At 28.9% G+C, this 20,693-nt stretch overlaps 3 protein-coding genes across 6 annotated transcripts; 2 read left to right on the top strand and 1 right to left on the bottom strand.

Moving 5' to 3' along the window:
* Positions 1-1,514: 1,514 nt before the first annotated feature.
* LOC105424440 (uncharacterized) lies at positions 1,515-7,963 on the top strand. The gene is made up of 3 exons (XM_011634679.3): positions 1,515-2,119; positions 4,828-5,164; positions 5,246-7,963. The coding sequence occupies exons 1-3, from the start codon at positions 2,050-2,052 to the stop codon at positions 5,511-5,513; spliced, it is 675 nt and encodes a 224-aa protein (XP_011632981.1). The 5' UTR covers positions 1,515-2,049; the 3' UTR covers positions 5,514-7,963.
* Positions 7,964-13,436: 5,473 nt separating this feature from the next.
* Positions 13,437-16,686, top strand: Tap42 (immunoglobulin binding protein Tap42). 2 transcript variants are annotated; one of them, XM_089072034.1, is made up of 4 exons: positions 13,437-13,662; positions 13,788-14,117; positions 14,192-14,595; positions 14,686-16,686. In XM_089072034.1, the coding sequence occupies exons 1-4, from the start codon at positions 13,525-13,527 to the stop codon at positions 14,894-14,896; spliced, it is 1,083 nt and encodes a 360-aa protein (XP_088928160.1). In that variant the 5' UTR covers positions 13,437-13,524; the 3' UTR covers positions 14,897-16,686. The 2 variants fall into 2 exon arrangements, with proteins under 2 accessions (XP_088928160.1, XP_011632982.3); XM_011634680.3 differs by having other exon boundaries at positions 13,440-13,668.
* LOC105424443 (spermatogenesis-defective protein 39 homolog) lies at positions 16,085-20,223 on the bottom strand. Of its 3 annotated transcripts, XM_011634681.3 has the most exons (9): positions 19,674-20,172; positions 19,227-19,374; positions 18,945-19,147; positions 18,522-18,658; positions 17,249-17,276; positions 17,004-17,148; positions 16,695-16,936; positions 16,453-16,629; positions 16,085-16,364 (listed from the first exon to the last, which is right to left on the bottom strand). In XM_011634681.3, exons 1-9 carry the CDS (start codon positions 19,743-19,745, stop codon positions 16,239-16,241), a joined length of 1,278 nt encoding a protein of 425 aa, XP_011632983.3. In that variant the 5' UTR covers positions 19,746-20,172; the 3' UTR covers positions 16,085-16,238. The 3 variants fall into 3 exon arrangements, with proteins under 3 accessions (XP_011632983.3, XP_088928159.1, XP_088928158.1); XM_089072033.1 differs by having other exon boundaries at positions 16,085-16,629; positions 16,695-16,831; positions 19,674-20,223; XM_089072032.1 differs by having other exon boundaries at positions 16,085-16,629; positions 19,674-20,198.
* Positions 20,224-20,693: the final 470 nt, after the last annotated feature.

Below are 20,693 nucleotides of genomic sequence, written 5' to 3'. Positions count from 1 at the left end.
AGAATAAAATAATCATCTCTGAAGAAATTTCATCTATTTTGTCTTATTACCTATCATATCGTATGAATATATTTATAATAATTTGTTTCTTTTCAAATTTTTCTACTTTCTGAATTATGTAATTCACAATATTAGCCAATTTACTGGCAATTAATCAATGTTGTAAAAATAATTCAAACTTATAAGGAAATTCTGCTCTTTTTTTTTACGATTTTCGCATCTTGCTTCATTGAAATAAGAAACGCACAATGTATACTAATTACATTTATAAGTTAATATATTAGTAGATTTCAATGAGAAGAATGGGATTATGTCTACCTTCCATTTCTTGACGAGGTATTTGACAAATACCCACACGTAGCTTTTCTTATTCGAACTCGCAAAGCCACTGATACATTGTTGAGTTTATCTCAGATTTTCATTGATGATGCGATGTCAAAACGTATATATGCTTACGTAAGTAAGTTAGTTACGCACGTTAGTTAATGCTAAAAAAAAAAAAATAAGTGCAATATAGAAAGAGAAAAAGAAAGGGGGTTAGTTCGAATAGAGAAGTATGGAACTCGAATAATGAGGTCACATGAGCGTATATCATATATATTTACGAATTTCTATTTTCAGTTAGCTAGCAGATGAGGCAAAGAAAAAAAAAAAAAAAAATTAGAAGGGAGAAATCTGCAAACTGTGATGTATATATTTATACAAGTAGCATTGTACGCGTTGCATCATCTCAACGCAAAAGATTCAAACTAATTTCATCTAAATTTAAGTTGAGAATTTTTCATTACGTGATCGCATCTCATATTCGAAATATTTATAAATAAAAGAAAATTACAGTTCCGTATAAAATAAAATGTTTTCTTATATTGGTATATAACATTTACAAATAAAAAGAAATACAGTTTCGTGTGTGAAATAATCTTTTCTTTTATCTTTATATTTTTGATTTAAAATTTGTTATATCAAGAGTCTAAAATGTCTGATATATAATAACAATTTCCTCGTCTCTAGGACGTACATGTATAGATTACATTAATATTGAAATGAACATTTTTGCGATTTATTTTACATCGCCATTGAATTCACATTCTCTCGGATTTTTTCATAATAAAATCAAACGAGACGATCGAGACGAAAAATAGCGGAATAGCTCGACAAGTATCCGAGTTTCAAGCATCGAAATCATAGAAATCAGCTATATATCGCCCGTAGAGAAGTTTCACATTCAATTTGTTCCTTCCGTTTCGTAGTAATCGCTCGTCTATGATTTCCTTTCCCTCCCGTCTGCATCTGTTTCTGCCTCCTCTTCTCGCACCAACCACGTCGTCTCCACAACTTCCACCTTATCTTTTAGCTTCGACCGTCCCTCGCACCTTTACCCGGATCCACTTAAGTCGAAGAGCGTAGCCGAGCGTAGCGGATCGCGAGTATAGGGAGGACCGACTGTAGAATCTCCCAACCAATGGCAACACTAGAATTTCACTTCCTCACCTCCGTGTCCTAGTCTCTGCGAACCAATCGGAGAAGTCTGTCAGTCTTCAGTGGTGGAGTAAGCATGGCGCTTCCACCCCCAAAATGGCTGCGAAATCGCACAGGCATTAGGCAGCCCGTTCAAAATAAACGGGCGGATTAATTCGATGGGATTGCGGGAGCGGCACGCGCGGGAGGGCGGGATGCTTCGCGCGCGGCGAGCGCGTATACTCCGCTTTCAACTGCGTGCTAACTTCCAGACCCTCTCGTACATGTGTCTCCACCCCTATGATATAGTACGACGATAAGGATGACGATGGTACCGAGGACGGTTCGGAAACCAGGCGGCTTCCGGTCAGCCGCAGCGGTCGTTGGCGACGCAGAATGAGGTCGAGCGTCCGTACGATAGCATGAAAATCGCGGATTTCTCTCACGGTGTACCCGCACGATTCGTCCGCACGAATTATCGCCGTTGATCGTTGTTATTGCTTCGTCGAGAAGAATATAATTTTAATCGACAAGAACGCGAGAATTGTGAGTGTACCAGCGACAGCGACAACGACAGCGACAGCGACAGCGATGATGCAAGAGCACAAATCCTTCTTGATTAGAGATCTTCTAGGAGATGTATTAGCCGATCGAGTTCAAGGTATTTTTATTCATCAAACATGTAGATGTAGAGGCTACAGCGGATAATCGATGTATGATGATAAAATATGTCTGACGATAAGGATACTTTGCAGTAATTATTTTTCAAATTAGAAAAAAATATATTAATTTTATAGTAATAATAAATAATAATTAGTGCTCCGATGATTGAAAATCAAATATAAATGAGCAAAAGAGCAAGGTCACCAAATTGAGTGACAGGGCTAATAAAATGTATTTTATTTTATTCATACAGTTGTGATAAATTTTATTAAGCATTATCAACTAGCTTAAATTCTCACTCCTTTGTTTACATTCGATTTTTAATTATCAGATATATATATATATAAAATTGATCCTTTCCATATGAATTATAAAAATTATTACCATTAATTAATTAAATAATTAATTATTACGTTTTGAAATTTTAAAATATATTTACAAAAATATTATATATTTTCTTTTTTATATGAAAGCCAATCATAGTTACTTTGACCAACCATACCATACCAGTTACTATTGTCGCTATATACGAAGCAGATTGAAAATTAAGAAAAGCAAATAAATCTTCTGTAATAAAAAATAAAGAAATTATATATTTTCTATTTATTTTCTATTTAATTAAAATTTCAAGCGAAATAATTTTATCAAATATAATGTAAATTAATGTAAAATTATATAATTAGTTTTTATAAATATTGATATTTATGCATTTTATACGCATTTACTATTTACAAAAATGTATCATCAGCTTTACCAGCTATATAAAACTATGAATATAGAAATATACACATATCTCTAAATTTTCTCATTAATATATATTAAAATGACTATTACTCCAACAAAGAAAGTTATTATTTTAATTTGAGTGCGAACAATCACAAATTAGGAATAAATGTTTTATTTAAATAAATTAATTGATGAATTTTAGATTAACTCTACGGTGTTGTGATATTATATTATTTTAAAGCTATAAAATAATGATTTATCGAAAGATTAGTTAATAAATGGTTCTAACAAAATGTAATTTTCCACTTAAGGGTTTAAAATTACTTTTGATTTATTTTTAAAAACATCGATATATTGCATTCTAAGCAAGTGCTTTTCTAAACGAATGCTTTTTTATTCAAATAAAAAGGAATTTTACTTCAATTTAAAGAACGCAGTTTAACTTTTGTTTAGCAAATGTAATAGCAAATTACTCGAAGTGCACAGTCATTTTTCATATTATATTTGTATATTTCACTCATTTTGAATGATATTTTACTTTTCTAATTTTAAAGAATAGAAGATCATTAATTAGATATAGAAATTAAATATAGATTATCAAACAAATTTTAATTTAATCGATATCACAGCCTTTATATTAATTTTGTAAGATTCTTTTTTCCACATAAACGCTTTCGCACGTGTGATAGATTGTCAGAATTCTCTTATTACAAAGTGGATCCTGTGGTGCGCTCCAATTATTTAAATCTCCAACGCAGACCTATTAGGGGTGACTAACCCCCTCGGAGGTGGTACCCCATTAAGAACAATTCTACAGATGGTTCGAGGTGCTGAAAGATTCGTTAGAGCTCGTTAGCCCTTAGACTTTTATCAAAGATTATTACCCCCTGGTGCTCTATCGCAAATCTATTGACTAATTCTGAGAGGGAGCAGCAAATCTTGCTAATTGAGATGATTTATACTAAGATCGATCACAATTGATCGAGGATTTGCTGAATTATTGTTTTAATAACAGATTTTGTCTGACCTATCAACCAAATTTATTGATTGGAATCAAAGAAATAATTGTTAACACAAAACAGCAGAGAAATGTCTTATCCTCTATGTTACATATTTCTTTAAGTAAACGTTTTTAATAGTGCCCATATTAATTATATAGTTTACTAATTCAAAACCGTATCTTTTGTTATAAGTTAATGGAATAAAGTAAAAATTAGAAATATAAATTTAATTTATCATAATAATTTTATAATTTTATAATTTTATATTCTATTGATTGATTTTCACATATTTTTAAAGTTTTGTGATATTTCGCCATTTCGACTATTTGGATTGAATGATTATATTGATTACATTTTTATAACAAAGTCATTTCATTTAATCTAGTTTAGTGCTGGTGTAAAGTGCTTATTAACACGTTACAATCTAAATACTTTTCCTTTCAATTGTTATTTACTTGATTTACTTGATTTACTAACTGCTGACAAAAAAGATGCACTTCTTAGACGTTCAAATCTATCGGTTGCTCAATCTTTCTCAGAAGCAATGAAATTACAATAGATGAATTATTTTTCACTAAACTATGAACTACTCAAAATGCAGTCGTTTGATTTTCCTGATTTATTCTCAATATATTTCTCAATGTATAAAAGTACATTTTGTGCACAGAAAATTTGCGGAGTACAATTTGCGCATTAATATTAATAAATATGCGACATTTTCATTAATTTTTTTCATGTTTTACATATTAATTTGATATCGAGAACTCTTATAGATCATTTTTATTACAAATTTACAGATTTTCAAATATGTTTATCTTACAATAGTTATTACAAAACAATCAACACTAATTAGAAAACGCTAAAGAAATATATATATTTTTCCGAATTACTTAATGTCTAGATGGTTATTAAATATTAGTAACCATCGGTTACTAGTATCAATTTTTGAAAATATAGATTTTATAAAAACATATTATAGAAGACTCGGATGATTCGGTTGTTCATTCGGACTCCGAAGACACGATTGATCCTGGCAGCAGCCCTTGCACGCGTCTAGAGAGTCCTCCGCCGACACTTTCACCATCGCCTAATCCATCAACCATATCTGGAAAATCTTGTGGGATGACCATCAATAGTGCACTACCAGCTGGTAGAAAACCACGAAGACGACGAACCGCTTTTACTCACGCTCAGTTGGCTTATCTTGAAAGGAAATTTCGTTGTCAGAAATATCTCAGTGTAGCGGATCGCAGCGATGTCGCGGACGCTTTATCGCTATCGGAAACCCAAGTGAAGACTTGGTATCAAAACAGAAGGTAGAGAATTTATCATAAAACAAAGGGGAGTAGGATTAGGATTGAAAAAAAGAGCAATTTTATACTATGGTTTTATTACAGAACAAAGTGGAAGCGACAAAACCAGCTACGATTGGAGCAGCTGCGTCATCAAGCGACTGTCGAAAAAGATCTTCTGGTACGCAGTGTGAGTCTTCATCATAGTAACATAGACGCTTATTGTTCACCGTATAATACACAAACGCAAAGTAATCATCCGCCACCGCCACCACCGCCGCCGGCACCATCTACAGCTTCCACGGCAGCATTTCTTTCGACGGCGGCCGCGCTTTTCCGAAATGTTACCTATGTTCACGGCTGCCCCCTTTAATCTGCATTTGCTAATTTTGAAGATAATCTTCAGATCAACGCACAATTTAGCTCAAAGTTCTGAAGAAAAGTTCTTTCAGCGAACTACTTGTGTCGTGAGTGTCGTTAAGTTAGCTTAGTGTTTCCAAAATCTTCAATTTATCTTTAGTTATTTTCAAACTTTACAAATTGGTGAATTAATTGGAAAAATTTGCATTGACAAATCGTTTTATATAGTAACCAATAAGTAAGAAAGATATTTATACATTAGTGTTTTTTCTCTTTTATGTTATATCTTTTTTATAATGTTACATTTAAATTTAAATTTATAATGTTAAATTTAAATTTAAATATTGATCTGGTCTAAAAATTTTCTAAGATGAGATAAAGATGAATGACAAAATATAAATTACGATCATTCTACATTAACTATGTATTGTTAAATATCAGCATGTCGAGTATTACAAACATTTTTGTGCGTTTTTGAAATTCTATCATTCTTCTCATGTTTCCTTTCTTTTACATGTCAGGTATTAAATGAGAATTAATAAAGTTATAAATATATTATTACAGAGTTCAATAATCGTAGTTGCTTATTTGTTTTGCATATTGAATTTAATATATATTTAATATTAATATTTTATGGAAATTTTTATGTTTCTTTAATAAATATTAAAATGTTCGTAACCAATATTATACTAATGTTACAACACCATGTTATAAAATACATAGTGCGATTATCACTATGCAGTGTTAATATTGCATTTAAAACATAAATAAGAAAAGCAATTTCATCATGAACAGAAAAAGGATATGCTGCGACTTCGTAATATAAATTGAAAAAAATAGGTAATGTTTCAATGATATTAATAATCTATGCTGTTTAATAACAAATTTAATTTGTAGATATTTTAACGATTTGTAACCAAATATAATCTCGACGTGCAGATGAAAATAATATTATTAATTACTTAGTATCCAATTTTTTAAATGCATATATAAGACAAGCGATATTATCCTTAATAATTTAGTTGATTATTGCTATTTATCGCCAATAATCTATATTAAACACTTTTTTCCAAAGAAGATTATTGTAGACAAATAAATTATTATCAAAATCCATACTATGTAAAACGGATAGAAGTTTTTATTTATATTATTCATTTTTTTATTTACACAATCTTGATATTTTATTTTCTGCTTTAATCAAAATTGATCTAGACAATTTCAAAGATGTAGAGAATGTTTGAATACATTTCATCACTATGTTTTAATTTCATTTTGTTAAGAGAGGGTTGTAGAATTTTTCTCTCAAGTTATAAAAATTTCACACTAGGAAGAAATATATTAATATATATATTTAATACAATGCAAAATATGATATTGACTTTAAAACTTTTCGCGGACATTTATGCAAAAATTTAAAATTTTTTGTTGAATCACATATAATAAATATATCTATAAGTTTTGATTTCTTATAGATAATTATAAATCTGAAATTAAAATCACAAAGTCTAAGATGATAAAATTAATATAGTAGTACCAAGTAATAATTTTTGTACATATTATGCGTCGATTTATATTGAACTTCTATAATTCGAATTTTAAATAATAAATTCGTTTTTTGAAAATTATAAATTTAAACTCAATATCATAAAACTGAAAATATGTCAGATATAATATTGTAAAATGTGGCGAATGTAAATATTGCAAAATCTTAATTATTACTTTTTCTTATGAAAACTATAGATACAGCTAATTGCGAATGCGCTAATAACTTCAAACTTATTTTTAATTGTTGAATTAATTTGTCTATTTTTGAATATTTATATTCGAAATATCTCGCATTACAATGTAAAATATTTTTTATAATCCAAATATCAACATAATATTTATCTCATGAATGAGAATTTTCTTATCTATTTAATATATTTCTTGTGTATAAGTATACAATTAATAAAAATGAACAATCAATATATAGATTGAGGCTATATTGAAATCCAATACACAGTATTGGAATTTATATAAATTCAAAGTTGAAAAAAGTTATATTGTGGAATAAATTTAAATTTTTTTTCCAAAGGACGAATGAGACAAAATTCTTATATTAGATTTTGCATTGCTCAGAAGAAATTCGCAAATAAAATTGTTTCATTACTTCACATTTTTGAAAAAATTAGACTTAAAAGATGTTAAAAGTGGCATTTTCAAGTACATTTGACCTAAAATAGTTTAAAAATGTGACATAGTAGATCCGCAATTTCATTTGCGGATTTGTTTTCAAATCTAAAAAATCACTTTTTATTGGTTGTTTTTTGTAAAATGTTACAATTATAGATAATTGAAAAAGTAGTAGTATGGTAATTGTTCATTTATGTAATGTGACTAATCACTTACACTTAATAGTTTGTGGTGTCGATAATTATGAATTTAAAGTTAATATTTTCAAATAATTTTTTTAAATACATAAAACAATACATAAAAAAATTTGATTTGGATAAAAACCAATAGCATCATTGGATATACTATATATATATATATATATATATATATATATATATATATGTATGTATATGTATATGTATATGTATATGTATATGTATAATTTACAGTTATATACTTATATCTTACATATTATTAATTATTCTTGTTAAAATTAATTTAAATAAATGTATATTTAATTTATAAAATATGGCCTATACATAATTAAAACTACTTCGTTTTTATACGAAAAATTGTAGAAAGCAAATGCATTGTGGCATCGTTATTGGATTCTTTTTTTTTTCTCTTAGGAACAATAAGAATAGAAAATAGAAAAATGAAAAAAATATATACTTTTGAGTACATTTGGAATGAAATGAACTTGATATTGATTTTCATACTTGATGTGAAAAGAAATCTGCTATTTCAGAAGTAAAATATATGGATGAAGGAAAGAATCTTATGTCCCTTGTTTTATCTTTCTACATCTTTGCCATTCAAGTTCAATACATCATGCTTATTAGGAAATAAACGTGAAAATTCCTCGCAAATTTACTTTAATATAATAGTATTTAATTGCAAAAATTAATTTTTTTAAACAATTAGTGAATCTTAATTATTACATTACAATTACACTTTATAATTGTACCCTTTGATATCAAAAGATCGAATATGAAATATATTAAGTAATTAAAGAATTTAGTAAATTCAATTTCTTAAATGTAAAATGTAAAAACAATGACAATCATATAAAAATATATATAAAAATATATATATATATATAAATTCGGTTGATTGATTACTTAATAAAAACTCTTATTGTAATATGAATATAAATAAATTTATAAGATATTTCTTAAAATAATATGTATATTTAAAAAAATTTGGCATTTCTCTATTATATAATCTTATATTTACATCTCTCTCTCTCTCTCTCTCTCTCTCTCTCTCTCTCTCTCTCTGTTTCTCTGTCTGCCTGTCTGCTTGTCTGCCTGTCTATCTGTTTCTCTGTCTGTTCGTCCGTCTGTCCGTCTATCTTTCTATCAATCTATCACTTCAGATGAAACTTAAGATAAAAATTATCAATATTGGAGAAAAAGAAATGGAATCTTGATTGATGATAATTTAATAGCTGTCACCAAAAAACAGAATAAAATTGATGCGATAAATAAAGGATTTCATGAATAATGAATATTGAAAAGAATAGTTAAGAAAAACGACAAGAGCTAATCTAGAATAGCAGAAAAAAAAGAATATTTCTTAATAATTGATGGAAATAGATGGAGAAACACGTGATCTAATGTTGAAGAAAGAAAAATGAAATATAGAGAAATATAGACAAAAAATGTTCCTCATATTCAATCACATATCAGTTTTAAAAGATATTTTAACATTAATGTGATCGAATACAAGATATTTTTGTATGCTAGGGATATTATTGTATTGCAAAAACCTATATGTAAGATAAAATATGCCACAAGTGTACAAGTAATCATAAGTGAGTGAATAGTACAAAAGAAAAGACTGTCAACTGTGTGACAAAATCAACAGTTTGTTACTGTCCTCGATCAGCCAGGCATCGAGGAACTGGCACGTGACTCTTACAGGAAATTACAATTAAGAGATTTATCGCGAAATAAATTAAATAATCGCGGCGAAAGAACATGCGACTATTGTGCGCTACCGCGAGCCTCGCGACTATTCGTGTCGACCTATCTATCTATCTACCTATCTATCTATCCATCTATCTATCTATCTATCTATTTATCTGTCTATCTATCCGTCTATCTGTCCGTCTCCATAGTTCGATATACGATTATCTTCATCAAGAGTTGAAAGGGAATTTCAACTAGGATATACGTGAGACAAGTGGCTTTCAGTCACGTGCGTATTATATTGTGACGAATAATCGCGCACACACGCGTGTATGTACATGCGTAAGTCAGTTGGCACTTGGGCACGCGCTTCTTATTTCTCCTCGACTTGCTTCACGTGTCTCTCTCTATGGTGCATCGTTAAATACTTGATGGAAAAAAATGACTCGTATACAGACTTATATATTCTTTAGTTTGTTTCATATAATTTTTTTGTATTTCCAATTGAACGTATCAATGATGAACAAATCTTCTCGTTATTTAGCCATCTATGATTATTAATCTAAATTAACAAAATATGTATCATGCCTCTCATTTTCACTGCAGAACTTTTGCCGGAAGAATAATAACTAAATTTTTTGTTTAGAATAGATTGCAAATAAAGATTGCAAATATTTTTGTTTAGATTTTAATATATGTATGTAGGAAACTTAATAATCAGAAAATGCATAAAGAAAAAAAGCATAAAGGAAAGCAAACACTTGTAATTTTTTAGGACAGAAAGCAGCAAATTGCTGGAGAAACATCCATGCGCCAATTTCTTCTTCTCTCTTTCTTTCCGTTTGTTTCTTTCTTAATGAAAGTCAAAAGCTAGAAGCTTACTAAGAGGGATCGGTGACCTCGAAGTGGAAAGAGAAAACGAGAAGAATAGTAACGAGCAACGGCCCGAAAGCAGAGCCGAGTTTAACGAAGCTCCGACTTTTTAATTGGAATACATTCAAAAAGCGGTACGTCTTTTCATCGCGGGACTCGATGCAATGCGTTGTAAATGCAAGCTGAATCAACGCGGAATCAACCGCTCTTACACTGATCTATCTGGGATTTCGCAATTTCTAGAAATCACAAAAGAATGGTTTTACTAAAATGAAAAGGACCTATTTAAAATTTATATAAAAATTTATTTGTAAATTTATTTGTAAATTTAATTAAGAAAAATAAAAAATTGTAAGATATCTAAAATTCTGTCTGTTGAACGATGCCTCTATTGTCTCTTTGTTGCTGTTTTTATTCACGTAAATAAAAACTACACGAATGAAAGAATCGTTTTATTGATCTAAAAATTTGCTTAGATGCAAATCTGAATCTTGGTTAGGTATCTGAAAATAAATCTCAAAATATTTTCTTTGGGCTGTTCAAATAATTAAGCGGAATGTTTCAATGTGATAATAACACTATAAAAATTTTTGATATTTTAGTAATCAATTTAAACGTTCTATTTAAATATTTTAATGATCCAACAAAATTTTCAGACTCATATAAAATTTTTAAATATTTTAACAAATCTACTCTTTTCGTATATTGTCTCTATCTATTAATAATAACATATTTTACAAATATATATAAAAATAGTGGTTCATAAGTCATGTATTAGCAACAATTAGTCACTATATGATTTCAGATATAAAAAAATATAATTATGCCAAAGGCGTGCTAATCCATGATAAATTATTTCGTTATCTTTCAATTTTTTCAATTTATTAAGATTTGTGCAAAATGTCTTTTCCTAAAAAAGATTATAGAACATCAGAGAATTATTATTTTAAAAAATACTATAAACAATGATGATATACCTTCGGGAAACAATATAGCTCGCGGTGAATCGAGCTTAACAGGCTGTTTGCTTGCAAATTGCGCTATCGCTAAAGGGCAGCAAACAATTCACAACTTACTTTAACTTTTACACTTCAATTCCAAGAGCCAATGGACCCTTCTTATACATCATATTTGCATAATTGTCTCTTATGTTCTTCTTTAAGCGAATCTGTATTTTTGTTTTACGATTTATCGTAAACCGTAAATTTTTCTTTTTAAGGATTCAAAAGCACTGACTTATATCGTTTGTAATGTGCAATTAAGAATTGTATTTTTGCCATAAAAATTTTTTTTATAAAAGCGGTTAATATTTTATCAATAATTTTACATGCAATTGTAGTAAAAAATTTAAATTTGCTATAATTATAAGAATTAACAATTCTTGGATCTTTTTTATTTTTTATATAATATAAATAACGGTACAAAATATAAAATATTGAGCTTAATTTGTTCCTTTATATGACAAAAAGTTATATAATATAAAAAAAAATTCCCCGGATAAGGATCGAACTCTCGTTCGATTATAAGATCTATACTTTATTTATTGTGCAAAGCTGTTGAAAAAAAGTTTTATTTTTAAAGCTTCATGTACATATTAAAAAAAACACCTTAGAAAGATAAAAAGTTTTTATCAATTAAAAATTAACATCAAATTATAATTGTACGTAAAATTTAATAGAATTACACACACACACACACACACACACACACACACACACACACACACACACACACACACACACACACACACACACACACAGTATCTGTCTATATAAAAAAATCGGATGTATAAACTATTAAAATTAACTAATATTAAAACTAAATTGTATAAAAGATTCTATGTCAGAATTTAGTATTAATTTGAAGTTGTCAGAAAAATTTAATATAATTATTATATTTGTAATTATCTATTATTAAAAAGTCTGATATGTTAAATAATATAATAGTAATAATAATTAATCATAATAGATGAGGTTCTATATAATAAATCAATCAATAATATAAAGAAGGACTGTTGAAGCCAAAACTAGATGACAATGCTAAAATATATTTTGACAAATAATATTGTGTACACAAAAATTCCTATTCTGCAAACGTTTCAACCTTTAATGTGATCTTTTTAAATCCTACAACTTTTGTCTAAACAAAACTTTTACGATTGGACCTTATTCTGCGAAGATAAGAAGGTGGTAATCTGAAAATCTACTCCTATTCAGATCCATAGAAGATAATCGCCAGAGGGGTGGCACTCGATTGCCCACGTTGCCGATTGGCCAACTTAAAATAAAATTATTTTATTGATTGATCCATTTTGACAAATAAAGTCAGCAGCATGCGATGCTTTTTTTCTTGCTGGTTTGCTAGCTGGATTTGCATCCTTGCTCAGCTCTTGTTTTCGAATAGTATATTTTTTTAGATCTAAAAAAATATACCAATCAAAGACAAGAGCTCAGCAAGCTCAGAGCATTCAAATCCGGATCTGAGGCCTGTTTGACATTGCAATTGACTACCAGCCACTCACAGCGTTTGAATAGAGGAAAACTTCTAGACACCGGCCGCTGTGAGTGGCTGTAGTCAATCGCAATGTGGCTTTAATATATTACTTAAGCTGCGTTCCGATATTCACTGCAAGTACTGAAAATCTATAATATACGTGACCTGAAATATATATTTTCAGTGGTAGTGAATATTAGAACGCAGCCTTAATATATTACTTGGTGTTAAAATAAGAATCGACTATGAATACTTATGATTTAGATATTATTATCTAGATATTATTTTATCCTTGTTTAATAATTCAATGACAATAAAATCTTATGTCCACGATGCTAGAAATTGATCCGAGATTTCAGATGAAAAGAGAATTGATCAATTGCGTTTGAATAATTCGGCCAATGTGATTGGTCAATTCTCTTTCCATCCGAGATCTGAGACTGATTTCTACCATCGTGGATAAGACTTAAGAATAAAATGCTACATCCAATATTTTTGAACTCAATCTTGTGGTTATATACCACAGGTTCATTTAACAACATTATACCATCGTACAGTATCGATGTGTTAGTTAATGTTCAGGCAATAATAATGGAAAAAGGGATATTGTCAAAAGATTTAAGTTTCGAGAAAGAGAAAAACGATCCTCCTTTGTCGGAATTATTTGATAATGCTTTCGAGCTGTTTAACAGTATTAATAATACCCAGGAACCAATAAACAGTTCAAAAGTACAGGTGAAATTTTAAAACCTATTTGTATTATACAAAATTTACTTCAAAATGAAACGGAATTTATCTCTTGTAATAAAGACTAATATTTCTTATTATTTTTATTTTTTTCTTATTTATAATAGTATGACATAAAACGGGCAATGCGTATGTTTGAGGATGCAACAAGACTGGTATCTGTAGTAGATATGTTTAGTAACAATGAAACTTTTGAGGAAATAGCAACAGAAAATCTCAAATATTTTTTGCTACCAGCTCTGTTGGGCAAACTTACCATGAAGATATGTAATATTGATGACAGAATGCATCTTATTAAAATAGCAGAAATCTATTTTATAGACTTTCTGAAACGATTAAAAGTATATGGTTTAACTAATGTTGAGATACCAGAGATAAATCTAACAGAAGAAAAGGAGATAAAAGATGTTAAAAAATCAACGATGTTGGAAGATATGGTTAACTTTTTATTCCATATAGTTATTGCAAATTCTTAAAAAGCATAATTATTTTAACAGTAAATCTGTTTCAGGTAATTCGTAGAAATACAAAGCTACAAAGATATAAACAGGAAAAAGATTTGGAATCTCATTTGGACACTTTAAAGAAAAATCTAGACAATCCAAACATTGATGACGAAATCAAGAGAGAATATTTTATTACTCTTTTAAGATTATATGCAGTTCAAATTATCGATGAATTGAATTTTTTGAATACAGAAAAAACGATTTTGGAAAATATGAAGGAAATTGGATCGATGTGTACCTCGACTTCTGAATCACAAAAAACTTCGAAGCAAAAATCATCAATTTCAAAATTGCAACCTATTATTATTACACGTGATGAAGTACAAAAGAAAGTCTTTGGAGCAGGCTATCCAAGTTTACCAGTTTTAACTGTTCAGGAGTTTTACGAACAAAGGGTCAAGGATGGAGAGTAAGCGAACATTATGTTTAACAAATGTCATTGTTATTGAAACTGAATTTGTAAAAAAATTAATATTTTAAAGTGACAATATTGTTTCAGTTGGCCCGATCCATTGCAACATAATACAACAAATTCTCGATGTCTGCAAGACATGACAAACAAAGGTACAAATGATGAAGATAACGAAATCATTTTGAAAGAGGAAATGGAAGAAAAAGATGATCCCGAATATCTCGAACAGGCACGTTCAATGGATGAATATAAAGACGTGCATCGTCGCGGATGGGGTAATCGTGCTAATCGTAGTTAAATATTTGAGAATACATTTAAAATTAATATACATTATATATTATTCTATATATTGTCTATTCTCTAAATATTTTTATGTTTTTGTTCGTGTTCGTCAACTAATCATTTTATCAAATTTATATAAAGTTGCGATTTTGTTCTTAAAACAGTTAAAGTAGCAAAATATATACTGTATTATGAGAACAACGGAAATGTTAATTATTAAAACAAATTATAAATATGTATATACACGACGCACGCGCATAAACACAATCACTAATAAATCTAAACATATATTTCTAAGGGGATGTTGAATTTGCCTGTATTTGCCGACAGAATGCAGTAATTTTCGTATTGCTCTAATTTTTTATTAATTTTGTAGATTTGGAAATCTTTTCCTTTTAAATTTTATGTAATAATGCGTGTTTAGTATGTGAATTTCATATTAAGAAACAAACAAGAAAAATTTTTATAATTTGGATCTTTTTCATCATTCGGTACTTTAATATGGCGTCCAGAGCTGTCAAATCACGTCAATATTTGCTTTATATAAAAATTTTGCAGCCTGTATCTACAAAACTGATATTGCTAAACTAGAAGATTACATAAAAAAACAACGTCGAGTTCTTAGAATTAGGTCAGATACCTAATGTGATACAAAAGGACAATACTAAAATTTGTCCATGTGTGTTCAGAAATATATGGTGTGTGTGTGTGTGTGCGCGCGCGGTGTGTGTACACAATAAATAAATCTCCATGTTAAATATGCACATATGTGTGAATGCTCGGAGTTTGCTCGTCAGTTCAATATCAATTAAGATAGTTATTGTCTTATTGACATTACTTAGGACAGATAGAGATTGAAACATTATTTTTAAATCACAAATCAGACATTTTGCTATAAAGCCTTTATAATAAATATAATGTTATTTATATAATAGCTATCATAATCTTTCCATATTAAATAACAAAATTATCTCTAATAGTTTAAAAAATTATATAACTGTCATTATTTCAGCAAAATTAAAATATCAGTGCTATACAACTTCATTGAATTTAGTGAGATTCTATATTTACAGGACTTTGTCTTATTCTTGTTTATATGTGAATTTATTTGGCTTGATCGTATGCTTTCCACATTTCAAAACGTGTTGAAAGATATATATTTTTAATATCTGATATAAATTCTAGAAAAAAATAACACAAATCGTTTATAAGATGTGATAATTTATTAGTTATATAACTCTGAAATTTTGTTGTGTGTGTGGTTTGTGTGTGTGCGCGCGTGCGCACGTTTTTAATTTTCCATAATTGAAAATAGAATATATTTAATAGAATATAAATTTTTCATCATTACAATAAGTTTAATTCTTCCATTTAATGTTTGGCAAACGCAAAGCGCTTTCAACATAAAAATATTCTTCTGATTGAGGTTGTAATTTTGCTTTATAATCTATTAGCATTGCACGATCTCCTTGTTGTACAAATATCTAGAAATGTATAAAAGTATGTATCATTGTGTAATTCTGTATTATTTTCCTCTGTCTTATCTTTTATTATAAAATTGTATGTACGTACATCAATTACTATTATGTGGCAAAATAATTTTTTTGCCAATTCCAATCGCTTTTCTAAATTATCAACAAATTTCAGATATTTTTCAAGAATGATATGAGGCGCGTTATGTTGATATAATACTTTCAAAATATCTTCTATATATAAATATGTTTGTAACTTTGTATTACCAAGTATTCCCTAAAATGTAATTGATATAATTTTGATAGAATAAATAAATAGATTTACAAAATAAAATACGTTACTTTTGTTAAAAGTAAATGATCAATATCATCCCATCTACCACAGGCAGCTTTAACTTGTAAAGCGACTTTTTGATACAGTTTGGGAGAAATATTATGGTCTCGAGAGAGCGTTATGGGCGATATTATAACAAAATTTTCTGGTGTATCGCAATGGTATTTGCACGCATAACGCAGAGATTCCAGAACAGAAGAATTCAACAGGAGTTCATTATTGTCCTTTTTTTTGATCATTATCTGCCATTCTAATTTATAACAATTTACGACCTAAATAATGTAATTTATCATATATAACATAAGAGATAAATATACCTAGCAAGTTAATATAAGATTCCAAAAATACAGTTTCTTTGCAATCAAGCGACATAGTGAAAAATGCCTTATGACAATTGTGAAGCTTTTGCAATAATCTATTTGGATCTTTTGTATTTTTTATTATTATATGTAGATTCTTCATCTGTAATTAATCATAATAAATAAATTTGTAATTTCATTTTATCAATAATTTGGTAAAGTTTGCAATAATCAATTTTTGATAAATTTGCAATAATACTTACAGCAGCAACCGAGGAATAGCCCAGCATCCTGCAAATGTCAGATATAAGAAAGAGCAGATACTAGCAAATCATTGCGCACATAGATCGAATTGACCCAAGCAAAAAATATCTAATAATACTCTTAAGCATTATCTCTTTCTATATGTTAAAACTCTAATTTGTAAAGAAAAGATTTAAAAAAGTAAATATACACTTTAATCATCTTTTCTACGTTTAAAATTGACATTTGAATATTAAACAAATCATTTATTGATATTTAAATATAAACATATCAGAAAAATTAATAGGTCTCATATGTCAATATGTCAAAGCAACAAAAGAGTATGCCAAAAAAGAATTAATATATTATCGCATTATTACTAATTACACTGTCCAAAATTAACCTTTTTAATGAATGCGAATAATTATTTCACAGTCATGTATTTTTGTTTATTAAATATGAATCTATTATCGAAATTTGGCTATCATAATTTTGAGAAAAATGGTGTTAAAGAGACTAAAAATGATTTTGGAGATTTTCATAATGTAATTCCGATACCAGATTGTTTTCTAAATTTTAAAAATGACACGCAAAAGTATTAATTTTTAGCTTTAAAATGCACTTTAGTTCGTTTCGATTTTCCATTTTTGAAACACACACACATACACACGCACGCGCGCGCGCACACACATGCACAATACTTAAAAATAGCTTTCTCATGTAATACACGTTGTCCGACAAAATTCAACTTTTTCTTTCATCGCGTATAAATCATTTTCGGTGCATTTTTTTTTTCCTGTTAAACACGAATCTGTTGTCAAAATTTAGCTGTCACCTTATAATTTTGAAAAAAATAGTGTTGAAGAAGTCAAAAATGGTCAATTCAAATTTTGAAGATTTTTATGTCGTATTCAAATTTTTTTTATAAAATTTGCTAATGACACACAAAAGTATTAACTTCTAATTTTAAAATACACTTTGATTTATTTTGATATATCTCATAATTTTTGTTTTCGATACCTCATAATTATGAAATAAATGCCTATTTATAATTATGATATCTCGAAAATGAAAAATCATATCGAAATGAATTCTTTCGCGTGTTATTAAAATTCAGGAAAAAAGTTGATTCTACATCATGAAGATCCTCAAAATTATTTTTAGCCTCGAGTGATAATCAAATTTGGATAACATTCGTGTTGTCAATAGGCAAAAATATGTTAAAAAATGACTATTCACATTCATATTGCAAGATGATATTGGACTGTGTTATATATCATAGAAATCACATACGTCAAAATATCAGTTATTTCATTTGTTTGCAACCTTATATAAAGATAATGTATATATATATTCACTGGATCTGGTCTTTCTATTAATAATTTTTGTACCAATGATTGTTTCAAAGTCTTTATAAGAAATAATGTTATCTGCAATATTAATCAAATGTTAATTAGATCGATAATTTTCATTAATTTAATAGCGAAATTATAAAGCTAATATATATATATATATAATGTATATATCCAAATTACATAATATATAACATAAATATAACACACACAAACACATACATATACACACATCACGTGCGCGCACACACACGTACAAAATTACAAATATATAACAAATGTGTGCATACGTGTTTGTGTGTATAAAACTGTCATTTTAACTATATAAGTCTTAATTATACGAGTCTATTTAAAAAACTCATACTATTAAAATAGCATTTCCATCTCCATTTAAGATAGCAGCATCTAACAAAGCAGTTTTACTAGCAAGAGACTTATATTGCTCTAATGAATATGGTTGATCAAGCAATATTTGTCTCAAAGTGATATCTGGCTGAGCAATCATTTCAAGATGTTTATTTTTTGTTTTTGAATAACTGTTCTGTGATTTGTCATCTGCATCTAAAACTACAAAATATTTAAAAAATTTTAGAATTAAAATTATTTGTTAATATTATAAAAGATATATTCGTCATTCTTCGCATACTCCTTAAAAGTGTTTTTTCAGATATGATTGAGAGCAAAGGTTTTGTAATTTGAAAGTCAGTGGTTGATTGCAGGTCGCTACTGTCAAGATTTGATATACTAAAGATTCCAGACCATAGTTTTTCAGTATCATTTTTCAATTGATCCACCTGTAATTTCATTTTTATAATAAATTCTATTTACTATGTGCATCCGCATTATACCTGACGCACATCAAATACTACTACACATGAAATTATTGAAATATAAAAGTACATAAACATTTTGAAAAAGATTATATAAATAGTCAACAATGAGTTTGTTATATTTAACAGAATATGCGTTAATCATAAAAGTAATATCACGCCATTGCATCTAAATGATTCATATGTATTGGCTTTTAATATGCATTGATCTGATACAGGGCAGCTAGTACCAAATCCGCTATAAAACTCATTACAATCATAACCTCGTTTTCGAAACAGAACGACCGTGTTTCACTGCTATTCCAAAAATCATCTTCATCTTCAGCGATATTCATCTCAAGTTTAGGATATTTATTTAATCCCAAACATGCGTATGCTTTATATTCATTTAGATTTTAAATAGCAAATAAGGCAAAATTTATTACACCGAACTATAAGTAATATCGAAGTACTATTCTCCAACTTTGTACAACGACAGTGTCGCTATCCTTACTAGCGACGATCACCGCTCCCGCGAATAACACTGTAATTATAAAGCTATTCTATAACTTGCGCTAACGATACGATATCGATAAAAAAAAAAATATATAATTTCGTCGTTAACGAAACAATTATTTCCGAATTGACATAAAGCCTAGTCTACAATAGCCATAACATAAGATTATAAAGCTGGATGCACAATGAAAAAACATAGGCAATAACAGGAACAGGGAATAAAGCCAGCGGCACACGATGCTTTTTTTCTTGTTGGATTTGCCTGCTTGCTGAGCTTTCTTTTAGATCTAAAAAAATAAATCAATCGAAGACAAGAGCTCAACAAATACCCAAATTCAGCTAGCAAACCAGCAGGAAAAAAAGCATCTGAGGCTGGTTCCCCATGCGTAACTTGCGTAAGCGTAACTTGCGTAAGCGTAAACTGCGTCATCCAACCAAATTGTCTCAGTTACTCTACACAAATCCGTTTAGATTCTTATTAGACGATTTGATTGGTTGACGTAGTTTACGTTACGCAAATTACACTACATGGGGAACGACTCTGACTAGACAATGTTGCTATCATTGTGAATTGACGACAATAAATCTTTTATAGCGAATTTGATTAGGTGCAGTAATGCGCACCGAATGCTCCCCCTCACACTTCTATCGACATTGGTAAAAAGTGAGACAACACAATCGCTATTATTCTCTATTTCTGTTGCTTGTGCATCTAGCTTTAAGTAATTTAAATAAAATTTGTTATAGTTCAATAATTAAATAGACCTGTTTTATTATCATTATGGAAG

This window comes from Pogonomyrmex barbatus, unplaced genomic scaffold, assembly GCF_055798465.1.
Source record: "Pogonomyrmex barbatus isolate J1 unplaced genomic scaffold, ASM5579846v1 scaffold13, whole genome shotgun sequence".
In the NCBI taxonomy this organism is placed as follows: Eukaryota; Metazoa; Arthropoda; class Insecta; order Hymenoptera; family Formicidae; genus Pogonomyrmex; species Pogonomyrmex barbatus.
This window is presented reverse-complemented; position numbering and strand designations above follow the sequence as displayed.

Excerpts from the sequence above, each read along its gene's own strand:
- LOC105424440 (XM_011634679.3), top strand. The coding sequence starts at position 2,050 with ATGATGCAAGAGCACAAATCCTTCTTGATTAGAGATCTTCTAGGAGAT. Across the intron at positions 2,120-4,827 it reads ATTAGCCGATCGAGTTCAAG|AAGACTCGGATGATTCGGTT; the intron begins GTATTTTTATTC and ends AACATATTATAG. Across the intron at positions 5,165-5,245 it reads ACTTGGTATCAAAACAGAAG|AACAAAGTGGAAGCGACAAA; the intron begins GTAGAGAATTTA and ends GTTTTATTACAG.
- Tap42 (XM_011634680.3), top strand. The coding sequence starts at position 13,525 with ATGGAAAAAGGGATATTGTCAAAAGATTTAAGTTTCGAGAAAGAGAAA. Across the intron at positions 14,118-14,191 it reads CAACGATGTTGGAAGATATG|GTAATTCGTAGAAATACAAA; the intron begins GTTAACTTTTTA and ends AATCTGTTTCAG. Across the intron at positions 14,596-14,685 it reads CAAAGGGTCAAGGATGGAGA|TTGGCCCGATCCATTGCAAC; the intron begins GTAAGCGAACAT and ends ATATTGTTTCAG.
- LOC105424443 (XM_089072032.1), bottom strand. The coding sequence starts at position 19,745 with ATGAATATCGCTGAAGATGAAGATGATTTTTGGAATAGCAGTGAAACA. Across the intron at positions 19,148-19,226 it reads TGAAAAAACACTTTTAAGGA|TTTTAGATGCAGATGACAAA; the intron begins GTATGCGAAGAA and ends AATATTTTGTAG. Across the intron at positions 17,149-17,248 it reads GCTATTCCTCGGTTGCTGCT|ATGAAGAATCTACATATAAT; the intron begins GTAAGTATTATT and ends GATTAATTACAG.